General features: G+C 56.5%; 1 protein-coding gene across 1 annotated transcript; it reads left to right on the top strand.

The window, feature by feature from the left end:
- The first annotated feature begins 81 nt into the window (after positions 1-81).
- KCNH6 (potassium voltage-gated channel subfamily H member 6) lies at positions 82-20,457 on the top strand. The gene is made up of 13 exons (XM_059149685.1): positions 82-361; positions 1,155-1,385; positions 6,386-6,547; positions 6,649-6,854; positions 9,500-9,925; positions 11,124-11,523; positions 12,546-12,745; positions 12,959-13,211; positions 16,219-16,412; positions 17,690-17,774; positions 18,286-18,454; positions 19,150-19,336; positions 19,626-20,457. Exons 1-13 carry the CDS (start codon positions 286-288, stop codon positions 19,923-19,925), a joined length of 2,889 nt encoding a protein of 962 aa, XP_059005668.1. The 5' UTR covers positions 82-285; the 3' UTR covers positions 19,926-20,457.
- Positions 20,458-20,656: the final 199 nt, after the last annotated feature.

The raw sequence follows: 20,656 nt of genomic DNA, 5'->3' as shown, positions 1-20,656 counted from the left end.
GCCCAGCGAACCCCGCCCCGCAGCCTCGCGGCTTCTTTCAGCACCGCCGCGCGGACAGCTCCGGGGCTGGAGCCCGGGGAGTGAGGCGCGGGAGCCGCGGGCCTGGGAGGGCGGAGCAGGGAGGGCAGCAGAGGGTAGGCGCAGGCGGGCAGGCGGGGCACGTAGCCCCGCGGCCCACTCCGGGGGCAGCGCCCACCCGGAACCGGACGCCGCTGAGCCCGAGGACAGGTGGAGACGCAGGGAGTCGGGCGGCTGGTGGCTCCGGGCGGAGGTTGCAGCCGAAAGATGCCTGTCCGCAGGGGCCACGTCGCGCCCCAGAACACGTACCTGGACACCATCATCCGCAAGTTCGAGGGCCAGAGTGAGTGTACGCGTTAAGGTGGGGGCGGATCTGAACTCCTGGTTCGGTGGCAGGAGTGGTGGGACTCCTTTACTTACTTCGAATGGAGCAGAGTGGGGGGATATTGACGCTGAATGCAAAATCTTTCGTTTTATTGTCCCCAAACATCTTCTGTTCCAGCAAGTCCCACTTAACTCAAATGCCACACTCTACTCTGGAGCAAGAGAGGCAGGCTGCAATGCCCCCTTCCCTGAGCTGATTTCTCGGTATCCCGGTCGCTGACCTTCCCTTCTGTCCAGCTTCCTCCTCCTGACACCAACCCCCTCCCTTCCTCCAGAGGTTTCCTTGATCCCTCCTTTTCACCTCCTGACCCTGGCCACTCTAATTTTTATAGGAGCTCTCACCAGGCCTGAGTCCCATCTGTTCACATCCTTGCTCCCTCTTCCTGACTCCTTGCACTGCCTCCAGGAAGCCTTGGGCCTCTTTTCCACTTCACTGACCCTATTACTGCCCTGGTCTTCCCACTACCCCCAGGCCTAACTCCCCTTCCCCAGCACTTCTCTGATCACCGTTCTGATCCCCCCCACTCCTTACCATCACTCTCATTACTTTCAAGAGTCCCATGGCCATCCCCCATGACTCTGGCCTCCGAGGTCTTCCCACCCTTACCAGACCTGACTTCTCTCCCTCATTCTGGTTACTGCTCTGCTCTCCCATCTAGACACCCCCTCCCTGCTGCCGAGAATCCCTATGATCTTTCTGCCCTCTGTTGCCCAGTCTTGGTCGCCATGGGCTTCCCACATCCCACCCCCAGGTCGGAAGTTCCTGATAGCCAATGCACAGATGGAGAACTGCGCCATCATTTACTGCAACGATGGCTTCTGTGAACTCTTTGGCTATTCCCGAGTGGAGGTGATGCAGCGACCCTGCACCTGCGACTTCCTCACAGGACCCAATACGCCGCGCAGTGCCATGTCCCGCCTAGCGCAGGCCCTGCTGGGGACGGAGGAGTGCAAGGTGGACATTCTCTACTACCGCAAGGATGGTGAGCTTCCCTTGGGCCACAGGTTCTGCAGGGCTGACTCGGCCCCTCTCTTGTCCAGCCACAGTGGCCATCGGGAGGGCACTGACCCAGGGACCAGAGGCCGCAACAAATCCTGCTCCTCTCTGCTCCTCAGTTTCCTTATCTGCACGGGGTGGGGTGGGGGGAGGAGCAATAGGCATTGGAATCAATGCCTTCTGAGGTCCTTTCCCAAAGCTGGGGACCAGGGTGACTCACCGACTGATCCTCACTCCAGGCAGGGCCCCCGGCTCCACCATCCCTCCCCCACATCCCCAGTCTCCTGGCTGCCCACTCTGTCACTGTCAGCCCCAGCTGTCAGGCAGCTGGAAAGAAAATGAACCTTTCCTCATCTCCGTCTGCTCTGGAGATTAGGGAAGGAGTCACCCCCTCAATGCCTCTGTGGGCAAGCAAGGCTTGGGGGCTGCTTGCTGGGAAACAGGAGTGGACCTGGCTCACCCAGCTCCAGATCGTCGGGGAGATAGAGTCTGGAGTTTGCCCCTACCCAGAGGCTCATCCAGTTTGGGATGTTACTGCCAGCCCACGTTTATTGCAAGCAGGACAAAAGCATGGGGTAGAAGCTGAGGACAGAGCTCTGTGGCCCTTTAAGACTCTCCCCCTAGGACCTCAGAGTCTCAGACAGTGGGTGGGAAGAAGGGGAGAGATGAGTGGGAACTAGGATCCTAAAAGTCCCTTTGAAATCACTTAATGGCCCCCCACCCTGGTTCTGCATCAGAATTACCTGGGACGTGTTTTCCAAAACACACTTTCCCTAGAGAGAGGCTGACTGAGAGGTGTGAGTTGAAACCAAAGCAGGTGCATTTGGAGAAATCTCCCCGGTGGTTCTGATGTTCTGTCAAGTTAAGGAACCACTGGCTTAGATAAATCCCTTCATTTCATGGATGAAGAAACCAAGGCCCGAGACAACGGAGGGACTTGCCCAATATCCTACTGCTGGGGTCCAACTTGGGGCAGAACCCACGTCTCCAGATTTTTGCCTTGATCTATTTGTTCTGAGTAATCCCAAGAGGGGAGAAAGGCCCCCCAGCTGCCTCTGCTAAGAAGCCGGACTTCTGGAGAAGGCAGGCACGAGGGCCCTCTGAGTATAAAGACCAGGTTCCTTTGGATTGGGGCCAAGGGGTACTGAGAACCGGGGCCCTAGGGGCCTGGGGTGTGTACGGAGCATGAATGTAAGTGGACATAAGCATGTATGTGTGTGCATGTTTGTGTTCAAGGGCTTCTAGGATGCTTCATGGCTGGGTCCTGGATGTCCCCCTGACTGTCTCCTGCTGTTGCCAACTAAGCAGAGGCAGGGGTAGTGATTAGGGGAGTAGGAAGAATCTGGTTTAGTTTGGCAGCCCTTGCAGGGTTAATGAAGTCAGAATATTTTTAAAAGCTGTGACCTCACCTCCTCACATCATTGCAGGGAGGAGGTGACAGTCAGGGGAGTGAGAAGGGTCCCCTTGAGATAGGATGGGACAGCAGGAAATGGGGGTGATAACAGGTCCTTAACCCCAGAGCTCTAGCTGGGCCCTAGAGGAGTATGGGCTGGTCTCAGACTCCTAGGGATGTCAGATCAGCTTTCTTAGGGTCTCTCCTCAGCACCCTGTATGTACCCGGGCAGGGGGAAGAGATCAAGACCAGGCTTTGGCCCTCTCAGATCAGGATTCAGATCTTCACAACCCTGCTGGGGTCTTCCAGATATCAGAAGAGATCCCAGGACTTAGTCTTGGGGGCGTGCCCTGGGTGAAAATGGAAAATTACCACATATCTGGTGCCTGCACACCCCTGCCTATGCCACTAAGCCCTTCTCTGCCCTGTTACCCAAGACTTAGACCACTTGGACGTACCTGAGATTGGCCCCAAATCCAGAAACAAGAGCTTCTTGGCCTGTTTTACCCTAAGGAAAGGATGTGGTACTCAGATAACTTATATTCACCTTATTGTCCACTCTGACTACATGATTCTTCTTTTATAATGTTCCCATATACCTTTAGTCCTACTGACAGGGCTCCTAATGGTGATTTCTTCCCTCTTCCAGTCAATACCTCCTCTCTTCCCCTCCCCCTGACTCTAGGGAGGTGGAAAAGGGTCCTGAATAGAACTCTAGCTGGTTTATTTATAATCCTCTTTTCCTCTAAAAGGGTAATCCACTGACAGTTCTCCAAGTCAAAATGAAAGTGTTCATTTATCTCCACATTATACAGCTGCACAAAGTTGGATTCAAAGAAGCCACAGCACTTGGCAAAAATTGCCCCATGAGATAGGGCTCAGAGACCCCTAAGAACCTGGCTCTTCCACCACCTGCCTTTACTGAGGAAAGTAAGAATCTAACAGATAAGGAGGGCTGGGGACAGTCAGGACAGACTAAAACTAATGAGAGTTTGGAGGGAGGAATAGAGATGCTCAGATTTCTCCCACCTTTATACAGGCCCCCGCTGGACCCTTGGCAGAGGAGCCTAGACCTGCCTGCGCTGGTCGGGCCCTCTTCTCTAATGACCCCAAACCAGAGAGTCTCCTCATCTCCAAGTCACACTAGAGGATACCTGGGCTCCTCCAGACCTCAGCTCTGGATGAGGAGGACAGGGTAAGGGCCAAGGTCAGAGGCCCCAGTGTTTTCCACATACTCACCCGTGAATGCCCGAAGCTCCAAGCAGGAGGCCACTCTCCCCTGTTGCGCTCTCAGTGGCAGCTTTCTACAGCACCAGCTTCTCCCTGAGGGTTCCCTGCAAACCTGGATGGACATAAAGAGGTGGGGGTGATAGACATGGAGGCTGTGTGGAGGAGGGGCAAGGGCCAGGGGGTGAGGGGTGGGGACAAAGGGAAACTGAAAGAAGGTGCACATCCAGGGGGCAGAGCAGAGCAGAGAGAAGGGCTGCGTCCCAGGGGGCAGACAAGTCTGCTGCCCTTGGTCAGAGGTGAGGTGGGCCCTGGCAGGAGCGCCTGGAAGGGGTAAAAGGTAGCTCCCCCTCCAGCAGTGGGACAAGAGCACAGGGACACCGCCTCTCCTGGGCACAGCCTGGGGCGACACACGCCCCTGCTTCTGGTCACCCAGACACAGTCACTTGTGAGCAAGGGTAGCCTAGGGCTGTGGAAAAAGAACGCTCCAAACTCATCTAAATCCTCACAGACTCCTCTCTCTGCCCACCCTAGAGACAGCAAGAATGAAGGTTGGGCACGGGATGCACGACTTCCTCCAGCCCTCACTATTATGATGGGTCTTTGGTTCACTCCCATCCTCAGTTTTCTCGGAAGAGCATCAGTGGGCAGGTCCTACCCCTTGAAGACTGGGCCTTGACAGTGCCCAACAGCATAGAGAGCCTGGAGACTCTGCCCCTCTGTCCAGCTTTGCCCTCTCCCTGCCCTATCCCAGGCCAGATCTCTGGAGTGACAGAGAGGAGTGCCAGTGAGGTGACAGTCTGGCCTTGGCGGGGGGGGGGGGGGTGTCAGACCACTGGCCAGCAAGGCTTCCTGGGTAGGTCCCGGTGTCCCAGGCTAAGAGTTTGGGCTGTGGTTCGGGAGGCTGAGCCCATAGCCCTCTGAGCCCCGGAGCGGTCACAGAGGCAGGTGGGTGGCCTCTCCTCAGTGTGGATGTCTCCCCCGGGGCCCAGGGCAGCAGCTGGCAGATGGCTGCCTGGTGCCTGGGAGTCGGGGAATCTGATCCAGGAGATCCCTGCTCCCAGGGAAGAAGGTGGGAGGGAGGATGCAGGCCGCTTAGCTGCACCCCAGCGCTGACGGTGTGAGGAGGCAGTTTGGGGGAAGGGAGATCCTAATGGACCCCAAAGTAGCAATGCTCCTGTCAACCGGCCTCCTGCGTACCTACAGTTACACGTTCTTTCATTCACTCAACCAACACACAACACCCAGGACAGGTACTGACCCCTCAAACATGAGACAGACCCAAATCTGCCCTCAACCATATTTCCTTGAGGCCCTGGCTCTTAGCATCCTGCCCTTTGGGCCTGATACCCACCAACAGTTTCAGCTGAGGGACATGGGACCACTGGGTATCATGGAAAGGGGGTTTATAGAGCATCTACCCACCAACTCAGCCCATAGTCTGGGCTCTGGGAGTATGTGGCTGTCTTAGCTCTGATTGCCCCCACACACACACACACATAGGGGAGACCCTGAAGCCAAGAAAGAAGAACAGAGGGCCAACAGCTAGGTCTAAGCTGCCTAAGAGGATGTGAGAGGGTCAGAAGGGGAGGGGCCTGTCCCCAAACTGCCATCTCTCTCCTTCTCCAGACCCCAGGCCACTGCCCTGCCTGCCCTCCAGTCCCAGTACGTCTGCCTTGGGACCCCTGGGGCGGCAGCCTGGTCTTTACTCCAGTGTCTTCATCCTGGACCTGTCCCTTCTCCCCAAGCTGTTATGTGCTGAGAACTCAGCGAGACCAGCCCCCCCCCCACCTCCCCTTCCAGCCCTCGCCAGTCCGTTTCTCAGAACCCCAGGCTCTGCAGAATGGAGCGGGGAGGGCTATGTCTGCCCCTCCCCTGAGGCACCACCATGGATCTTGAGGCCTAAAGTGCCCACTGTCTCCAGGTACAGTACTTAGTGTGTTTTCCGAGTTCCTTCCAGCATCGAGGGAGCGGGGCATCTTTGCCGAGTAAGAATATGGCAGCTGAACCCAGGGCTAGCCAGAGCTACATGGGGGTAGAACGCCCGACATCCCCTCACCACTTAATCCACCCCATCTGCTCAGCTTTAATTACAGCAGAAGCAAACCTCAAGGTTAAGCCCTGAGCAGAGGGCTGAGTGTGGACTTGGGCTCGATGCTACATTATCTCCTAATGAGCAGCTAAGCTGCTCTCCCCACCTCTGCCCTGTGGGTGGGGCACCTGCTGGGCAGCATCACCAACCCTCTACCCAATAGTCCCATGGCTGCCCTTCACTTGACCTCCATCCAGCTCCCTCCCTGGCTTCCCCTGGCCATATTACTGCAGGAGAGGATCCCTTCTGTGACCCCTCCCAATGGTGTCTGCAGCCTCCAGCTTCCGCTGCCTGGTGGACGTGGTACCCGTGAAGAATGAGGATGGGGCCGTCATCATGTTCATCCTCAACTTCGAGGACCTGGCCCAGCTCCTGGCCAAAAGCGAACGTCGCAGCCTGTCCCAGTGCCTGCTGTCCCAGAGCTTCCTGGGCTCCGGTGAGGTGGGGGTACGGGGTGGTGGGAGGGATGCGTGGGGGTACCAGATGGGACAGCTGGTCCCCAGGGCCTGGCTGCTCTGACCCTGGGCCTGCTTTCAGAGAGCTCTCATGGCAGGCCGGGGGCACAGGGGCCTGGCACAGGCAGGGTCAAGTACAGAACCATTGGCCAGATCCCACAGTTCACGCTCAACTTCGTGGAGTTCAACCTCGAGAAGCACCGCTCGGGCTCGACCACGGAGATTGAGATCATCGCACCGCACAAGGTGGTGGAGCGAACCCAGAACGTCACTGAGAAGGTCACCCAGGTGCGGGCTGCAGGGCAGGGTGGCGGGGCTGTGCTGGGCCTCGTGGGTCCCTTCTCAGGCCTGGGGCTGGGGGTGGTGGAGGTAGTCAGCTTGTCCAGCCCCCTGGGGTGTGGTCTGAGCCCCAGGCCCCCTGTCCTGCCGTAGTCTGATTCTTTAGTCCTGAAGGCCTACCTAGAGCCCACCATCCTGATGGAAGCGGCGGGGGAGGTCGGTATCAGCAGAGCCTGGGAATAGTGCCACGCCCTAGCTCTGGAGGAACCTGGGAGGGGGGATCACCCAGGCCACCATGGGGGCCTGTTCAAGTCTCTGCCAGTCACAGAAAAGGAGAAGCAGAGAGAAGTGTCAGGGCCGTCCTAGGAAGAGAAGAGGAGGAAGGATGGAGGCCTGTCCCTGTCCCTGTCCCTGTTCCCCACCTCCACGCCCCAGCCCGCAACAGGATCCTCCCCCAGCCAGGCAGAGGGGAGTTGGCCCTGGCATCTTAAGTTCTCTTTGAGCATCTTCCTGGGGATTCATGCCCTGAAGCAGGCCCAGAGTCAGAGGAGCCAGGGCCAGGGGACCAGCTGTCCCATCTGGAATGCCTCCCTCCCCTTAAGCCCCTCCTTGGCCAGCCCCAGGCAAACCTTCCTGGGTTTTCTGTTTCAGCTGACCCCTGTGTGCCCTCGCAAAGGGCCCGATGTCCCAGTCCCCACCACCATTCTAGAGGGAAATGCAAGAACCCTGTCTGAGGTTCAGATGACCGGAGTCCTGCCCCTGACATGTTGTATGACCTTGGACAAGTAACCTTACCCCTTTCTGGGCCCCAGAGCTCTCCTGTAGAGAGAGTTGGACTCCAAGGTCTCTAAGGATCCTTTCGACCTTGAGTAACGGAGACGCCAAAGGGGCCTAGGCCAGGGCTGAGGGAGGAAGTACAGATCGTGGGGGTGGGGGCCTCGGGGGCCTCCACTCAGCTTTCTCTGAGGCTTTGCCTTCATGGGGGATGGGTCCGTTCTTTTTCCTCCCTGGCTCCTTTCACTTGTTACCGAACAGGTGGGGTGGAAACTCTCTGTCACCCAGCCCCTCCCCAAAGGCGAAGGAAGGAGGACCCCAGGCTGCAGGGCTGGGGCCTCAGAGGTCAGGCAGGGTGGCCCTAGGGACCTGACCATGGGAGTCCTGCCAAGGCCACTCACCCCAGGCCCTCAGGTTGGCACAGCGGTGATGGGGGGTGTTAGACTGGAAATTTGCCCATGAAGGACTGACAGGCCGGACTGGGGCCCATGGTCCCTGCTCCACCAGCCCCCCTGCTCCTATCCTGCCCTCCAACCCCAGCGCCCCAGCCTGCCTTGGCTTTCCCAGCCCACCCCGAAAGGGCCCTAAGGTAGGAGAGGCGCCTGACAGACCTCAGGGGAGGGAGCTGGCAGGGGCCCCGAGTAGGGAAGTTCCCCCACCTCAACCAAGGCTCAGAGGGCTGGGTCTTCACACCTGAGCTCCTACCTCCAAAGGACCTAAGCCCTTTGATGGATCCTCCTTATGTGACCTCATCTGTTAACGGATCTGATTTGCAAAGGTTAGAATGTAACACTGCAGATTTTCTCAAACCAGGACCATCCGCCAGGGCCTATCCAGTGGTGGTGGTGGGGTCAGTGGGCCAGTCCTCAGGCTCCATCAGGAATGATTGTAGAGCGGCACGTGCCACTGGGATACACGATCATGTCTGGAGTTGGTTGTGCTTTGTTATCCACTCTGTGGACGGAGGAACTGAGGCCCATAGAGCTCATAAAATTCACCCCAAGACAGACATATAGCAATGTCAGAACTGGGATCAGCCTGGAAGGTCTGGCTGGCTTCAAAACACATGCTCTTCCTGATGCCCCAGCTGCCTCTAGTGTTGGGTAGCTGGCAAGAGCCTGGGCATGCCGGGCTGGGCCTGGTGACCCTGGTGACCCTGGAGACTATTGGCCATAGTCTCCGAGGCAGGGCGGGAGGGGCAGAACAGAGGGGGCTCAGCTGAAAGTAATGAGCAAAGCCCCCTTTGCACGCATGCAAAATAGTCGGGGCTCCTTGGTGCCTAGGACCTGTCAAGGGCTCAGAGTAGCTACATCACCCCAAGTTTGACTCTTCCCATGGAAGGCTCTGTGAGTTGGCCCCAGGGAGGCCCCTCATTGGTCTAGGCTCCCCAGGACCTTCAGGACTGAAGAGGTTCTTCTGGGAGTGATTTGGTCCCATCAGGAATCCTGACCTCTGGGAACCTCCCAAACCCACCAGAGAGGATCGAACCCCCAGCTACACCCTTCGATCTAAGTTCTCTGGAACATGCCCACGGATGACTCCGAGCCTGGTTCTCCTCCGACCACCCCCCGCCCCACCCCAGTGCTCTCTCCACCCCAGGCTGGTCTGTTTGTGAGGGAGCTGGGAACTTCCGGCCCGGGTTCCCTATGCAACAGAGCTGTGTCCTTCCTCATGTAACCCCTCTCCTCTGTACTTCCTCCCAATACACCTGTCGCCTTGTGAATTTGCCTCACACTTGCTCTCCCCATCTTTGCTTCATCCCCTCTACCCGCCACAGCCCTCATCACCCACCCTCTCCCACCCCCCCTTCTCCGAGAAGCCTTCATCCCTCCCAGCCCTGTCTCCCTAGCAACGGACGCCCTATGTGTCCTCACCCCCAGGTTCTGTCCCTGGGCGCCGACGTGCTGCCGGAGTACAAGCTGCAGGCTCCACGCATCCACCGGGGGACGCTGCTGCACTACAGCCCCTTCAAGGCCGTGTGGGACTGGCTCATCCTGCTGCTGGTCATCTACACGGCCATCTTCACACCCTACTCAGCCGCCTTCCTGCTCAGCGACCAGGACGAGTCGCAACGCGTGGACTGTGGCTACACCTGTAGTCCGCTCACCGTGGTGGACCTCATCGTAGACATCATGTTTGTTGTGGACATTGTCATCAACTTCCGCACCACTTATGTCAACACCAACGACGAGGTGGTCAGCCACCCTCGCCGCATTGCCATCCACTACTTCAAGGGCTGGTTCCTCATTGACATGGTGGCCGCCATCCCCTTCGACCTGCTCATCTTCCGCACTGGCTCTGATGAGGTGAGCAAACCCCGTTCAGGCCAGCGGCTGTGGCCACTCCCTGTGCCCCAGCCCTGGGGCTTCCCAGCCCCACGGTCCTGGGTGCAGGGAGCTCTTGGTGTTGAGTACCTTTGCCAAAGCAGGTGGGGATAGAGAGGGGGCCTCAAACATGTGTCATCTCCCAGCCCCTGTGCTGGCTTCTAAAGCACGCTTACCCTGGAGTTGGAAAGGGAATCCACAGGCTGCTTCCGCAAGGCAGCCTGAACCCCCGGTCACCCCCAGACCCGCTACTATGCCCACTCACTTCCTACAGCTGACATGAAGGCATTTGCAGGCTCTTCTCATAGCTTCTAGACCCACCATATCCTTCTGCCCCCATCCTTGGGATCAGCTTTCCATTCTGATCAGCTCTGCTTTCTGTGTACGAGCCACCCCCACCACAGCCCGTCCAGCAGGGGGCTGGTGGGGAGGGAAGTCCATCATCACTCCCTGCTCCCGTGCCCACCCACTTCTAGCCAATCTCTTCCCCTCCTATCCACCCCAGCCGCCCCTGCCAGAACACGGAGCGGCCGTCTTACCCACCTCTGCCCCAGCGCTGCACCTGCCAGCCTCACTCCTCCACACAGAAACCGGGACCAGTTTCAAATCATTTATCTGACCCTGTAGAACCTTCATTGGTTTCTCAGTGGCTTGAAGTAAAAGCCAAGCTCTTTTTGGACCTTGAGGTCCACAGGAGCAGCCCCCAGTCACCCATCCTCCAGGCTCATTTCTCACCATTCCACCATCTACCCTGCACTCCAGGTGGCAACACCACACTTGATTTCCCATGCGGGCTGTGCCGTTTCACACCTCCATGCCTTGCTTGCCTCATTCTACTCCCTGTGCCTAGAATGCCTTTCCCTCTCCCTCTGTCTGCCTGCAGACTCAGCCTCAACTCTCAAGATTCAGCTCACGAGTGAAGCCTCCCCTGTCCTGTATTGATCACCCTTTTCTCTGCACTCCCCTGGACTTCTGTCCTCACAACCATAACAATGTTTTGAGATTTAGGCTGAGATCTCCTTAAGATCCTCTGCTGTGCTGTGCCTTGCTGCCACCGGCCAAGAGCCCAATGTTTGTTGAATGACTGTGTGACCACATGCACAAGCAATCAAAGGTGATCCTAAGTGCAGCCTTTCCAGGGCTGACCCTCGGTTCCATGGCCCCCTCCCTGCCCCTCCAGACCACAACCCTGATCGGGCTGCTGAAAACGGCGAGGCTGCTGCGGCTGGTGCGCGTGGCACGGAAGCTGGACCGCTACTCCGAGTACGGGGCAGCTGTTCTTTTCCTGCTCATGTGCACTTTTGCGCTCATTGCACACTGGCTAGCCTGCATCTGGTACGCCATCGGCAATGTGGAGCGGCCCTACCTGGAGCCCAAGATTGGCTGGCTGGACAGCCTGGGCGCGCAGCTCGGCAAACGCTACAATGGCAGTGACCCAGCCTCCGGCCCCTCGGTGCAGGACAAGTATGTCACCGCCCTCTACTTCACCTTCAGCAGTCTCACCAGTGTGGGCTTCGGCAACGTCTCCCCCAACACCAACTCTGAGAAGGTCTTCTCTATCTGCGTCATGCTCATCGGCTGTGAGTGCCACCCCATGCCCTGGCCTTACCTGTGCCATTCAGGTTTTAGTTGGGTAACGAGACAGAACACAGTAAAGCTGTGGGGGATGGGCAAATACGAAGCATGCAGCACAAGGAAATTTTGCACTTGTTCACCTACTACACACAGAATTTAACACACGTACAACATTTTGTTCTGTGCCAGGCAACAGGACCAGCTATATTACTTGTAGGGCCCAGTACAAGATGAAAAGGTGGGCACTATTTATTTAAAAAGTCTTAAGGATTTCCAGAATGGTGATAGCAGAGCCAGCAACCAGACTCTTCTTAGCACAGCTCGCACACCCATGAAGCTGGCCCCTCAGGCATTTTTGTAAGTGCTTGTCAAAGGTGCATGCCCTGTGGGGGCTGTATTACAAGCCCAGTTTACAGACCAAGGAGACTGAGGGTCCTAACTATCCCTTGCCAGGGATACACAGAGACCCAGTTTTATCCCAGGGGCCAGTTCCTCTGGCTATGTGTGCTCCGGGCCCTGCACTGCGCTGCCTGCTCCCCAAGACACCTTGTCTAGCAACACAAGAGTCAGATGGAATTTTACACGTAGAAGAAGTTGTCATGTTCAGAGTATTTAGAGATGTGAAAGCCCAGAAACAAAAACAAGAAAAAAAAAAATGGGTGAAAACAGAGACCAAGAGTTTTCCCTTTATTATACTTTTTTTTTTTTTTTAAACAACTTGAAGGAGGAAAACAAATCTGTACTAAAAAAATCATTGCCCTAGTTCTCAGGAGTCTGGCCTCTGGGTCCAGGAAGGTGCCAAGAGACACAGCACAGAGAGAGGAGGGAGGCGGGCAGGAAGCCCAGGGGCTTTTGTCCCTCTGTGTGCCCTGGCACCGTTCTGGGCACTCTGACTTGGCTCTGGACGGAGGGGCCCCTGATTAGAGGGTTCCTAGGGAGAAGGAGGTCTGGAGCAGGCCTTGGGGTGCTATGGCCTGGTGGGGCTGCGAAGGAGCTCACTCCCCACGCCCTTGCTTCTTCACCCCAGCCCTCATGTACGCCAGCATCTTTGGAAACGTGTCAGCCATCATCCAGCGCCTGTACTCGGGCACTGCGCGCTACCACACGCAGATGTTACGCGTCAAGGAGTTCATCCGCTTCCACCAGATCCCAAACCCGCTGCGGCAGCGCCTGGAAGAGTACTTCCAGCATGCCTGGTCCTACACCAACGGCATTGACATGAACGCGGTGAGCCCCGCGGCCTGACCTCGGGTGGGACAGGTGATCCAGCTCATGTCCCAGCTCTGGCTGAATGTCCCCGGGGGAGGCCGAGGTCTTGTTGCACAGGGCACCCCCAGCTCCCTACCCGCTTCCACTCTACCGCCCTCCCCCACCCCCGCTCCGGTTCCGCTAGCCCCAGGCCCAGCTGCATCCTGCTGGATGGGGCCGCCCCCCTCACAGGTGCTGAAGGGCTTCCCTGAGTGCCTACAGGCCGACATCTGCCTGCACCTGCACCGTGCGCTGCTGCAGCACTGCCCTGCCTTCCGTGGAGCCAGCAAGGGCTGCTTGCGAGCGCTGGCGGTCAAGTTCAAGACGACTCACGCACCGCCGGGGGACACGCTGGTGCACCTGGGCGACGTGCTCTCCACGCTCTACTTCATCTCTCGTGGCTCCATTGAGATCTTGCGCGACGACGTGGTGGTGGCCATCCTCGGTGGGTCGGGCAGGGAGGGCAAGACCGGTATGGGTGGGTGGGGTGCAAATAGAGATGTCCTGCCTGGACTACTCCATTCCTAACGAGGATGGCACATTTCACTGGCCTGCCATGTGCGCATGCTCGGTGCTCAGTGGAGAGCTTTTTTTTTTTTTTTTTTTTTTTTCCTTTAAATACCTTGCTCACTGAACCCTTAAAACAAATCTCTACCATGGGTTCCATTTTCCTGATAGGGAAGTAGAGGCTCAGAGAGGTCATGCTGACAGGTAGCCAGACCCGGATTCCAGGGCTATGTGTCTGACTCCAAAGTCCAAGAAGGCGCCTACCTTCTTCCACTCTTGGGGAGCTCAATGTGAGAGGGCGAAGCTTTGTCTTGGTTGGAGGGAGGACCCCAGTCTCATTCACTGCTGCTATACGGACAGCTGGACACTTTGGAAGAAGGATATGAGCACTGGACAGGGGACAGAGTTGGGGGCACACAAGGCCCTGCTCCTTACCAACCATGTGACCTCGTGCAAGTCACTTCACCTCTCTGAGACGATTCTCATCTTCCTTGCCTTCTCCTTGACTTCAGCCCACCCCAAGATTCTGATCAGGATGCCAGCCTCTCCTTCCTTTGGTCTCCATGGCTGGGCTCTCCTCCAGCCCCACTGAACAGGCCGCCTCCAGTTCCTTTGCTCAGTCCTCTCCCTTTGGTCGCTCCCCAGCTGGTGTTCACCAAGTGTGGGCTCTGCTTTCTTTTCCTCACTCAGAACCCTCACCTGAGCTACTGCCTTGCTCCCACGTTCTCAGCCGTCCTGGCCGCAATATCTCCTTAGGCCAGAATATTCCATTCCTTCCCGGGTATGGCCACCCTATATTCCATAGGCAGACCAAACAATGTGTCTGTGTCTAAAATCATCATCTTTCCTCAAATCTGCTCCTTCAGAATCCCCATCACTGTGAACCATCCATTGCTGGGGCCAGAGATCTGGAAATCAACCAAGGGAGCACGCTTCTCCTTTCCTGTCTCATTCCCACCATCCAGGCAGCCACAGACTCCCGTCTGTTACCCTCCTTAATACCTCTCTATCCCACACCTGTCTCCTTGTCCCTGCCTGGCTCCAGCCCTCATCACGTCCTTCCTGGGCACATGTCAAGTGCTCCTTTCCTGTGTCCGTACATCTGGTCTACCCCCATGCTCCATTTTCCACCTTCTGCCAGTGACCTGAAATTCACATCTGCATATTCCTCTTCTGTTCAAAATCTTTCCATGGTTCCCCATGACCCAAGACATATGTAAACCCCTGATCACAGCATGCACAGCCCTCTCTGATCTGGCCTCCCTAACTCCTGCCACCCTCCCCCCAACACTTCATGCTGCTGCCAGACTTCCCTACCCTGCAGTATCTGTTACACCTCCCTGCCTTTGCACGTGCTGCCACTCCACTTGGAGCATTTTTCTGGCAGATCCTGGTCATCCTTCAAGGCTGAGCTCAAGCCGCGGGCTCTGCTATGAGACCTTCCCTCACTCCTAGCCTACCTTAGAAGTGCCATCCACGTGGGAAGGATAATAATTCTATTGAATAATTAAGAAGCTAGTCCAATGTAAGTTTCAGTTAGAGACTTGAAATCCTCTCATTTTGCCTTGAGTGGAAATGTACATTAGATCATAATCTTTCATCTACTGGATAACCATCATTTTATGATGTTGCTCAGTTTTCGAGCTTATGAATTTCATATGTGAGTCCATTCCCTCTCTGGACCTTAGTCCTCTCCTCTTGAGTGATCTTTGATCCTGTTCTCTTGGGCTTGGCTTCCATCCATCATTGTCCATGTAAGCCATTAGGGCTCCAGGTCGTACTGCCAGGCTGAGGGGCTGGACTTCCCTGTGGGGAGTGGATGTCAAGCAATCATGGTCCCTGGCACCCCAGCCCTGGGCTCTCTGTCTGCCCTCACTGGGCAGATGGTTTTCCTACTCCTATTGCCTTTCTCCTGCGGGCCCAGCCCTCATTGTCACAACCCAGCTCCCACATCACATCTTCGGTAAGCCCTTCATCCTGGCCTCCACCAACCCTGGTCGATTGAGCCCCTCCCCTTCCTTGGCCCCTGAGCTTTTTGTTCTCCCCATCCTAAGACTCTACACATGACGTGTAAACTAGTTGGTGGCTTAGGTGCCTGTCTTGTGGGACTTTGGGGGCTCTTTGGGGAGGGGTGTAGGATCTGATTCACATTTACATCCTGTGGCCAGCACAGGGGGCCTGGCACCAGGAGGAACCCTACCCTCACCACATGCCTCAAGTGTCATCAGCCTACATCCACCCTGGGACATCCGTCGCCCCCGGTGCCTGGCACCAACCTGTCTGGTGCTTCTTGCTATTTGAGGCAGGTTCTCAAGCATCACATCTGTTCCTCTGGAGCTATAGTTAAACCCATTTTAAAGAGGAGAATGGTGGGGTCCAGAGAGGGGAAGTGACTTCCCCAGGCTTCCTCTGCCAGGGCCATGCTGGTTACCTGGGCCCACAACAGGGAGTGGGAATACAAAGAGATAGAAGCCTCAGACCTCACTGTGGAGGCAGTGGGGGCTCCTAGCCCTGGTTCCCTGCATTCACAGCACCACCAGACTGAGGGGCAAGGAAGAGATTGAACAGGAAACCTTTAATGTCCTTTCCTGCCCACTTTTCCCTGGAGTGGAGGGGTGGATAGGGGCAGTGCCAGAGAACAAAGAAAATAGAAGGGGGAGGATTTTGATGCGGGTGGTCCTGAGGGGCCTGCAGACTAGTGTTGGGGGAGACCTACATGCCGGGATGGTATATATCCTCTTCAGAGTTCAGAGAACAAAGAAAAAGGCAGGTTTCACGTCCAATCCCTCCCCACCCCCAGCCAGCACACCCAGGCTTGTCTCTAGCCCCAGCCTGGCAGGATCCCTGGACGGGGGAGAGTTCATGATCAAGGGGCCCTCAGGGAGGCTTTCCAAGGAGAGCTTGGAGCCAGACCCTGGACAGACCCCTGTCCCTCTGGCTGGCAGGAAAGAACGACATCTTTGGGGAACCCATTAGCCTTCACGCCCGGCCGGGCAAGTCCAGTGCAGATGTGCGGGCCCTGACCTACTGTGACCTGCACAAGATCCAGCGGACAGACCTGCTGGAGGTGCTGGACATGTACCCCGCGTTTGCAGACAGCTTCTGGAGTAAGCTGGAAGTCACCTTCAACCTGCGGGACGTGAGTCTGGCCTGGGTGGGCCAGGGTGGGGAGTGGCCCTCAGCCAGCTGGTAACGGGCCATGGAGGCTGCTGAGCCCTTGGCCTGCCTGGCCTCAGGGGACCCATCTGACCACCTCCCTTCCTTTCCACCCCATCCTGCGTCCTTCACCGTAATTTCTTCTACGTCTACTGTGGCCAACATAATGCCAAATGTGATGAGAGCTACTAGTTATTGAGCACCAACCCAGCTTCATTTACACGATCTCATTTAGTCTTCTCGTTGCACAGAGTGTAATTTCCCCCACTTTCTAGATGAAGAGACTGAGGGTCAGAGAGGATGAGTACATCAGCTAAAGCCATACCGCATTCAGTAAGCCATACAGTCAAAGGCAGAGCCAAAGAGTGGACTCAAGTTTGTGCAAATCTACAGCTGAGGTTTTTCCCACCTCACAGCACCAGGCTGGAAGGGGGCATCTGTCATCCAGGGGCTCACAGTGCCAGGTCCCAGGGGTGTAGATGAGTGATAGAGCAGACTCTCCTCTCAAGCTTATTACTCAGTGGAAGAGATTATAACAACTCAATGAAAATAAAAAGCCTCGTAGTTAAATAACCAAGGAAGTCATGAGGATGTGTGGGGAGACCAAATTTCTACGGAGCTCAGGGTTACCAAGGAGTGCCCAGAAGGGACTGTATGGAGAAGGGGTGTCTGGAATCAGTTAGTGTGAAGGAGGGGCCAGGCATGCCTGACAGAGAAAACAGTGGCTGAGGTCCTGGCACTGAACCTGCCACCCCCCAGCCTCAGGAGGATGGGTTCTGCTGGCTCAAGCTCCATGCCCACCTTCTAGAAGATGGTGCTGAGGCAGGTTTTCTTGCTACGGACAGCTATTCCAACCCTGTCTGTTCTGCTCTTCTACCCCCAGCCAGTATCTCTTCTTCCCATGTGATCTGTCTAGGAGATGTTTTATAAGGAATCTGCCTTGGGGCCCCTAACCTCTAGGAGCCATCAGATGGCCCAAGTGCTCAGTGGCTGGACCCTAGGGCAAGAGGGATGTGGTCCTGTGGCCTGGGGCATCTGTAGCCCCTCAGTATCCCCAAGTTACATGGTGCCAAGAGGGTGGTTGCCCAGCTGTACAGGAGAGAACCTTCAGGAAGCTTTCTGGAGCATCAGGGGAAGCCTGGCCTCCTGTTACTACTTTCTCACCTAGCTGTCTCAAAGGCCACAGGAGGGGGGTTGCAAGGGAAAAAAAAGCTGTCCCAGCTTTGGTACCTGTCACTTGATGCTCTTGTTCCCCACAAGGCAGGCGGGGGTTTCCAGTCATCACCCCAGCCAGCTCCAGGCAGCCAGGACCACCAAGCCTTCTTCCTTGGTGACAACCAGTCAGGTAAGCAAAGCCAGCCTCCACTAGTGTTGGCCCCAGCATCGCCTAAAGCTCCTGCCCAGCCTCCTACCCCTTTCAGGTCCTTCCCCATCTTCCTCAGCCTGGGACGGAGGGCAGCTCCCTCTCTGAGGCTCAAGAATAGACACCCTGTCTCCTTCCTGCCCCTGTGTGCTCAGAACTCGAGCAAGGGCTGTTTCACATCAAGGCACAAGGGGAGTGGCTGGGCTGCAGCTCCCTGGACAGTGAGGCCAGGGCTGGACTGTCCCCACGCAGCCAGCAACCCCCCCAGCCAAGCTGAGGCCCTAGCCCCCTTTTCGGGGTTAGAGTTTTCTGGGCTCTAGAAGCCAGACCTCTATGGGGGCAGGATCTTGTACTCCAGGGCACCCAGGTAAAGAGAGCCACTTCTCCCAACCTGTGTTACCATGGCAGGTGGGGGAAGGGGATGGCCTCGGCTTCAGTTCATGCCTGTGGAACCAGCCACACCGAAGCTCAGGCTTCCCTTTCCCTCCTGCAGCCGCAGCCCCTTCCCTGAGCATCTCAGATGCATCTGGCCTCTGGCCTGAGTTGCTGCAGCAAGTGCCCCCAAAGCCAAGGCACAGCCCCCCCAACCCTCAGGGAGACCCAGACTGCTGGCCTCGGGAGCTAGGTTCCAGGCTAGAACAGCTCCAGGCCCAGATGAACAGGTGAGTGTCCTGTGGGCCAGGAATGGGGGTGGCTGCAGAGAGCAGGCCCAGCAGTGGGCTAGGCACGGGTGCCCCCTCTTGGTGGCTCAGGGACATCACTGTGTACTCTGTGGGTTTTAGAATGGCTAGCCCCATTTAGCTGCAAGTCTCCCCTTCCCTAGGTCACTAAGCCCACTTCCTTGGGCGGCTTGTCCTAGCGAACCCCCAAACACATCAAGGAAGACTTTCTGGAAGAGGGGCATAACCTCATGCAGAAACAAATTCCATAGGCCCTTGGAAAGAGTGTGTGGCCTGTGGATGGCAGGGCTGTGGTGGTAGAGGGAGTGCTTGGGGCAGTAGAGTCTTGGGCTCCTAACCTGGCTCTGCAACTGACCAGCAAGAATGTGGACAAGTTACTTAACTATTCTGAGCCTCTGTTTGCCCTTTCATGAAATGAGGACAACCAGAACACCCATACCAAAGCTCCCTTAAGAGGGCTAAATGAGGTGTGCATAATGCCTGGTCACTGTTGTTATTGAAGTCAGGGATGGACTGTAGCGGGGAAGTAGCGTCAGGTAGGTCCCAGACTGCCATTGCATGCAGCAGGAATGGCATGTCGGCTGCAAAATTGAGAGCTGCCTCAGGACCTGAACTGCTCTCCCTTACCCTGATGCTGACTCTGACCCTGACCTTGACTGTGGGGTTCTGTCTGGCAGGCTGGAGTCCCGCATGTCCTCAGACCTCAGCCGTATCCTACAGCTCCTTCAGCATCCCCCGCCCCAGGGTCACGCTGGCTGCATTCTGGGAGCCCCTATGTCCGATGACCTGGCCTTGTTTCCTGCAGCCTCAGCCACTCAGAGTCCAGGAACTAGGCTGCCCCCGGGCGGTCTGACCCCTGAACAGGTGAGCAGATGAAGGGATCCCCAAGGGCTTTCCTGGAGGCAGCTGCATGTCTGCCCCACCCGGAACTTAGTCTCAATGTGGCATCAAGCCCAGAGCCTTTGCAGTCAGAGAGCAGCTGTGGCTTCTGTTTTCCTTCTTTACGTCATGACAAGCAGCCTGGACAGGTGGTGGCAAAGCCCAGATTGTAACCATAGATCCCACAGCTGGGGCAAGGGCAACAGGACACAGCTCCTGCCAGTTCCCATCCCTGACGGTGGTGGCCTCCCCCTTTCTTGTCCCCTACCCCCAGGTCCCAAGCTGTGGCGACTTGAACAAGTATAGGCTGACGCGAAGGAACTCCTCCTCCAGGGGGCCTCCCCTGGCTCCCCTGGCTGCAACAGACAAAATTCTCACCGTTTCCTCAGAACAGGAGCAGCCTGAGGGGCTCCTGTCGCCCTTGGCCTCACCTCTTCATCCCCTGGAGGTACAGGGACTCATCTGTGGTCCCCGTTTTCCCTCCCTCCCTGAACACCTCAGCTCCATCCCCAAGCAGCTGGAGTTCCAGAGACATGGCTCAGATCCTGGATTGGCAGGAAGTTGGAGCCCCTGAACCGCAAGATAAGATACCATGAGGGGATTGAAAGTGGGTGAGAGTGAAGGATTTGGGGGAGGCAGACAGCTGCCCAATGGACCTCTGAAAACCATTCTCCTACCGTAGCTACCAACTGCCAACCCAAGTGACCCACAATGGCGAATGGTAAAGAGGCTCGGGAATTTCCCAGACTCCTCTAGGGCTTTGTTTAAAGGGTGTTTGAGGCTCAGGTGTAGAAGTAGCTTACAGGATGGAGGAGTCACTGAAGAAAGAAGTTTTTGATCCATGTGAGAACCTTGCTTTTGGCTGGTTACTGCCACCTGTGGCTCAGAATGATCCACCACCACTTCATGGCTCAGCACCCAAGGTTAGTGAGAGCTCCTGCCAAGAGCCTTTGAACCGGCTGAGGACGAAAGTGTCCTCTGTAGTGGACAAATCAGGGCACAGAGCTCCAGCCCCCAGCTACTCCACCCCTCATGGTTCTGTGATGACCTTTGGGACTCTACCAGGCAGTGGAATGTCTCACGGCTAATAAAGTCAGCACATTTCATGTTGGGCTGGGTGTGTTACTTACCTGAGAGTTATCAGGTCCTTGATTGTGCTGTGACTCCTCCAACAGCTGTGGTCTTTTTCGAGTCCCTCCCACAAGGATTTGTGTGTTGGGGACCTGAAGGTGCTCTGCTGGACCCAGGAACCCACAGGAGCATGGGGCTTTTAGCTAAGCTAGGGTAAAGGGAAACAGAGAGGGT

Source organism: Mustela lutreola, chromosome 15 (genome assembly GCF_030435805.1).
Source record: "Mustela lutreola isolate mMusLut2 chromosome 15, mMusLut2.pri, whole genome shotgun sequence".
Taxonomy (NCBI): domain Eukaryota; kingdom Metazoa; phylum Chordata; class Mammalia; order Carnivora; family Mustelidae; genus Mustela; species Mustela lutreola.
The sequence above is the reverse complement of the archived record's forward strand: the minus strand, read 5'-3'. Positions and strand labels throughout refer to the sequence as shown.

Excerpts from the sequence above, each read along its gene's own strand:
- KCNH6 (XM_059149685.1), top strand. The coding sequence starts at position 286 with ATGCCTGTCCGCAGGGGCCACGTCGCGCCCCAGAACACGTACCTGGAC. Across the intron at positions 17,775-18,285 it reads CCTTGGTGACAACCAGTCAG|CCGCAGCCCCTTCCCTGAGC; the intron begins GTAAGCAAAGCC and ends TCCCTCCTGCAG. Across the intron at positions 18,455-19,149 it reads CTCCAGGCCCAGATGAACAG|GCTGGAGTCCCGCATGTCCT; the intron begins GTGAGTGTCCTG and ends TCTGTCTGGCAG.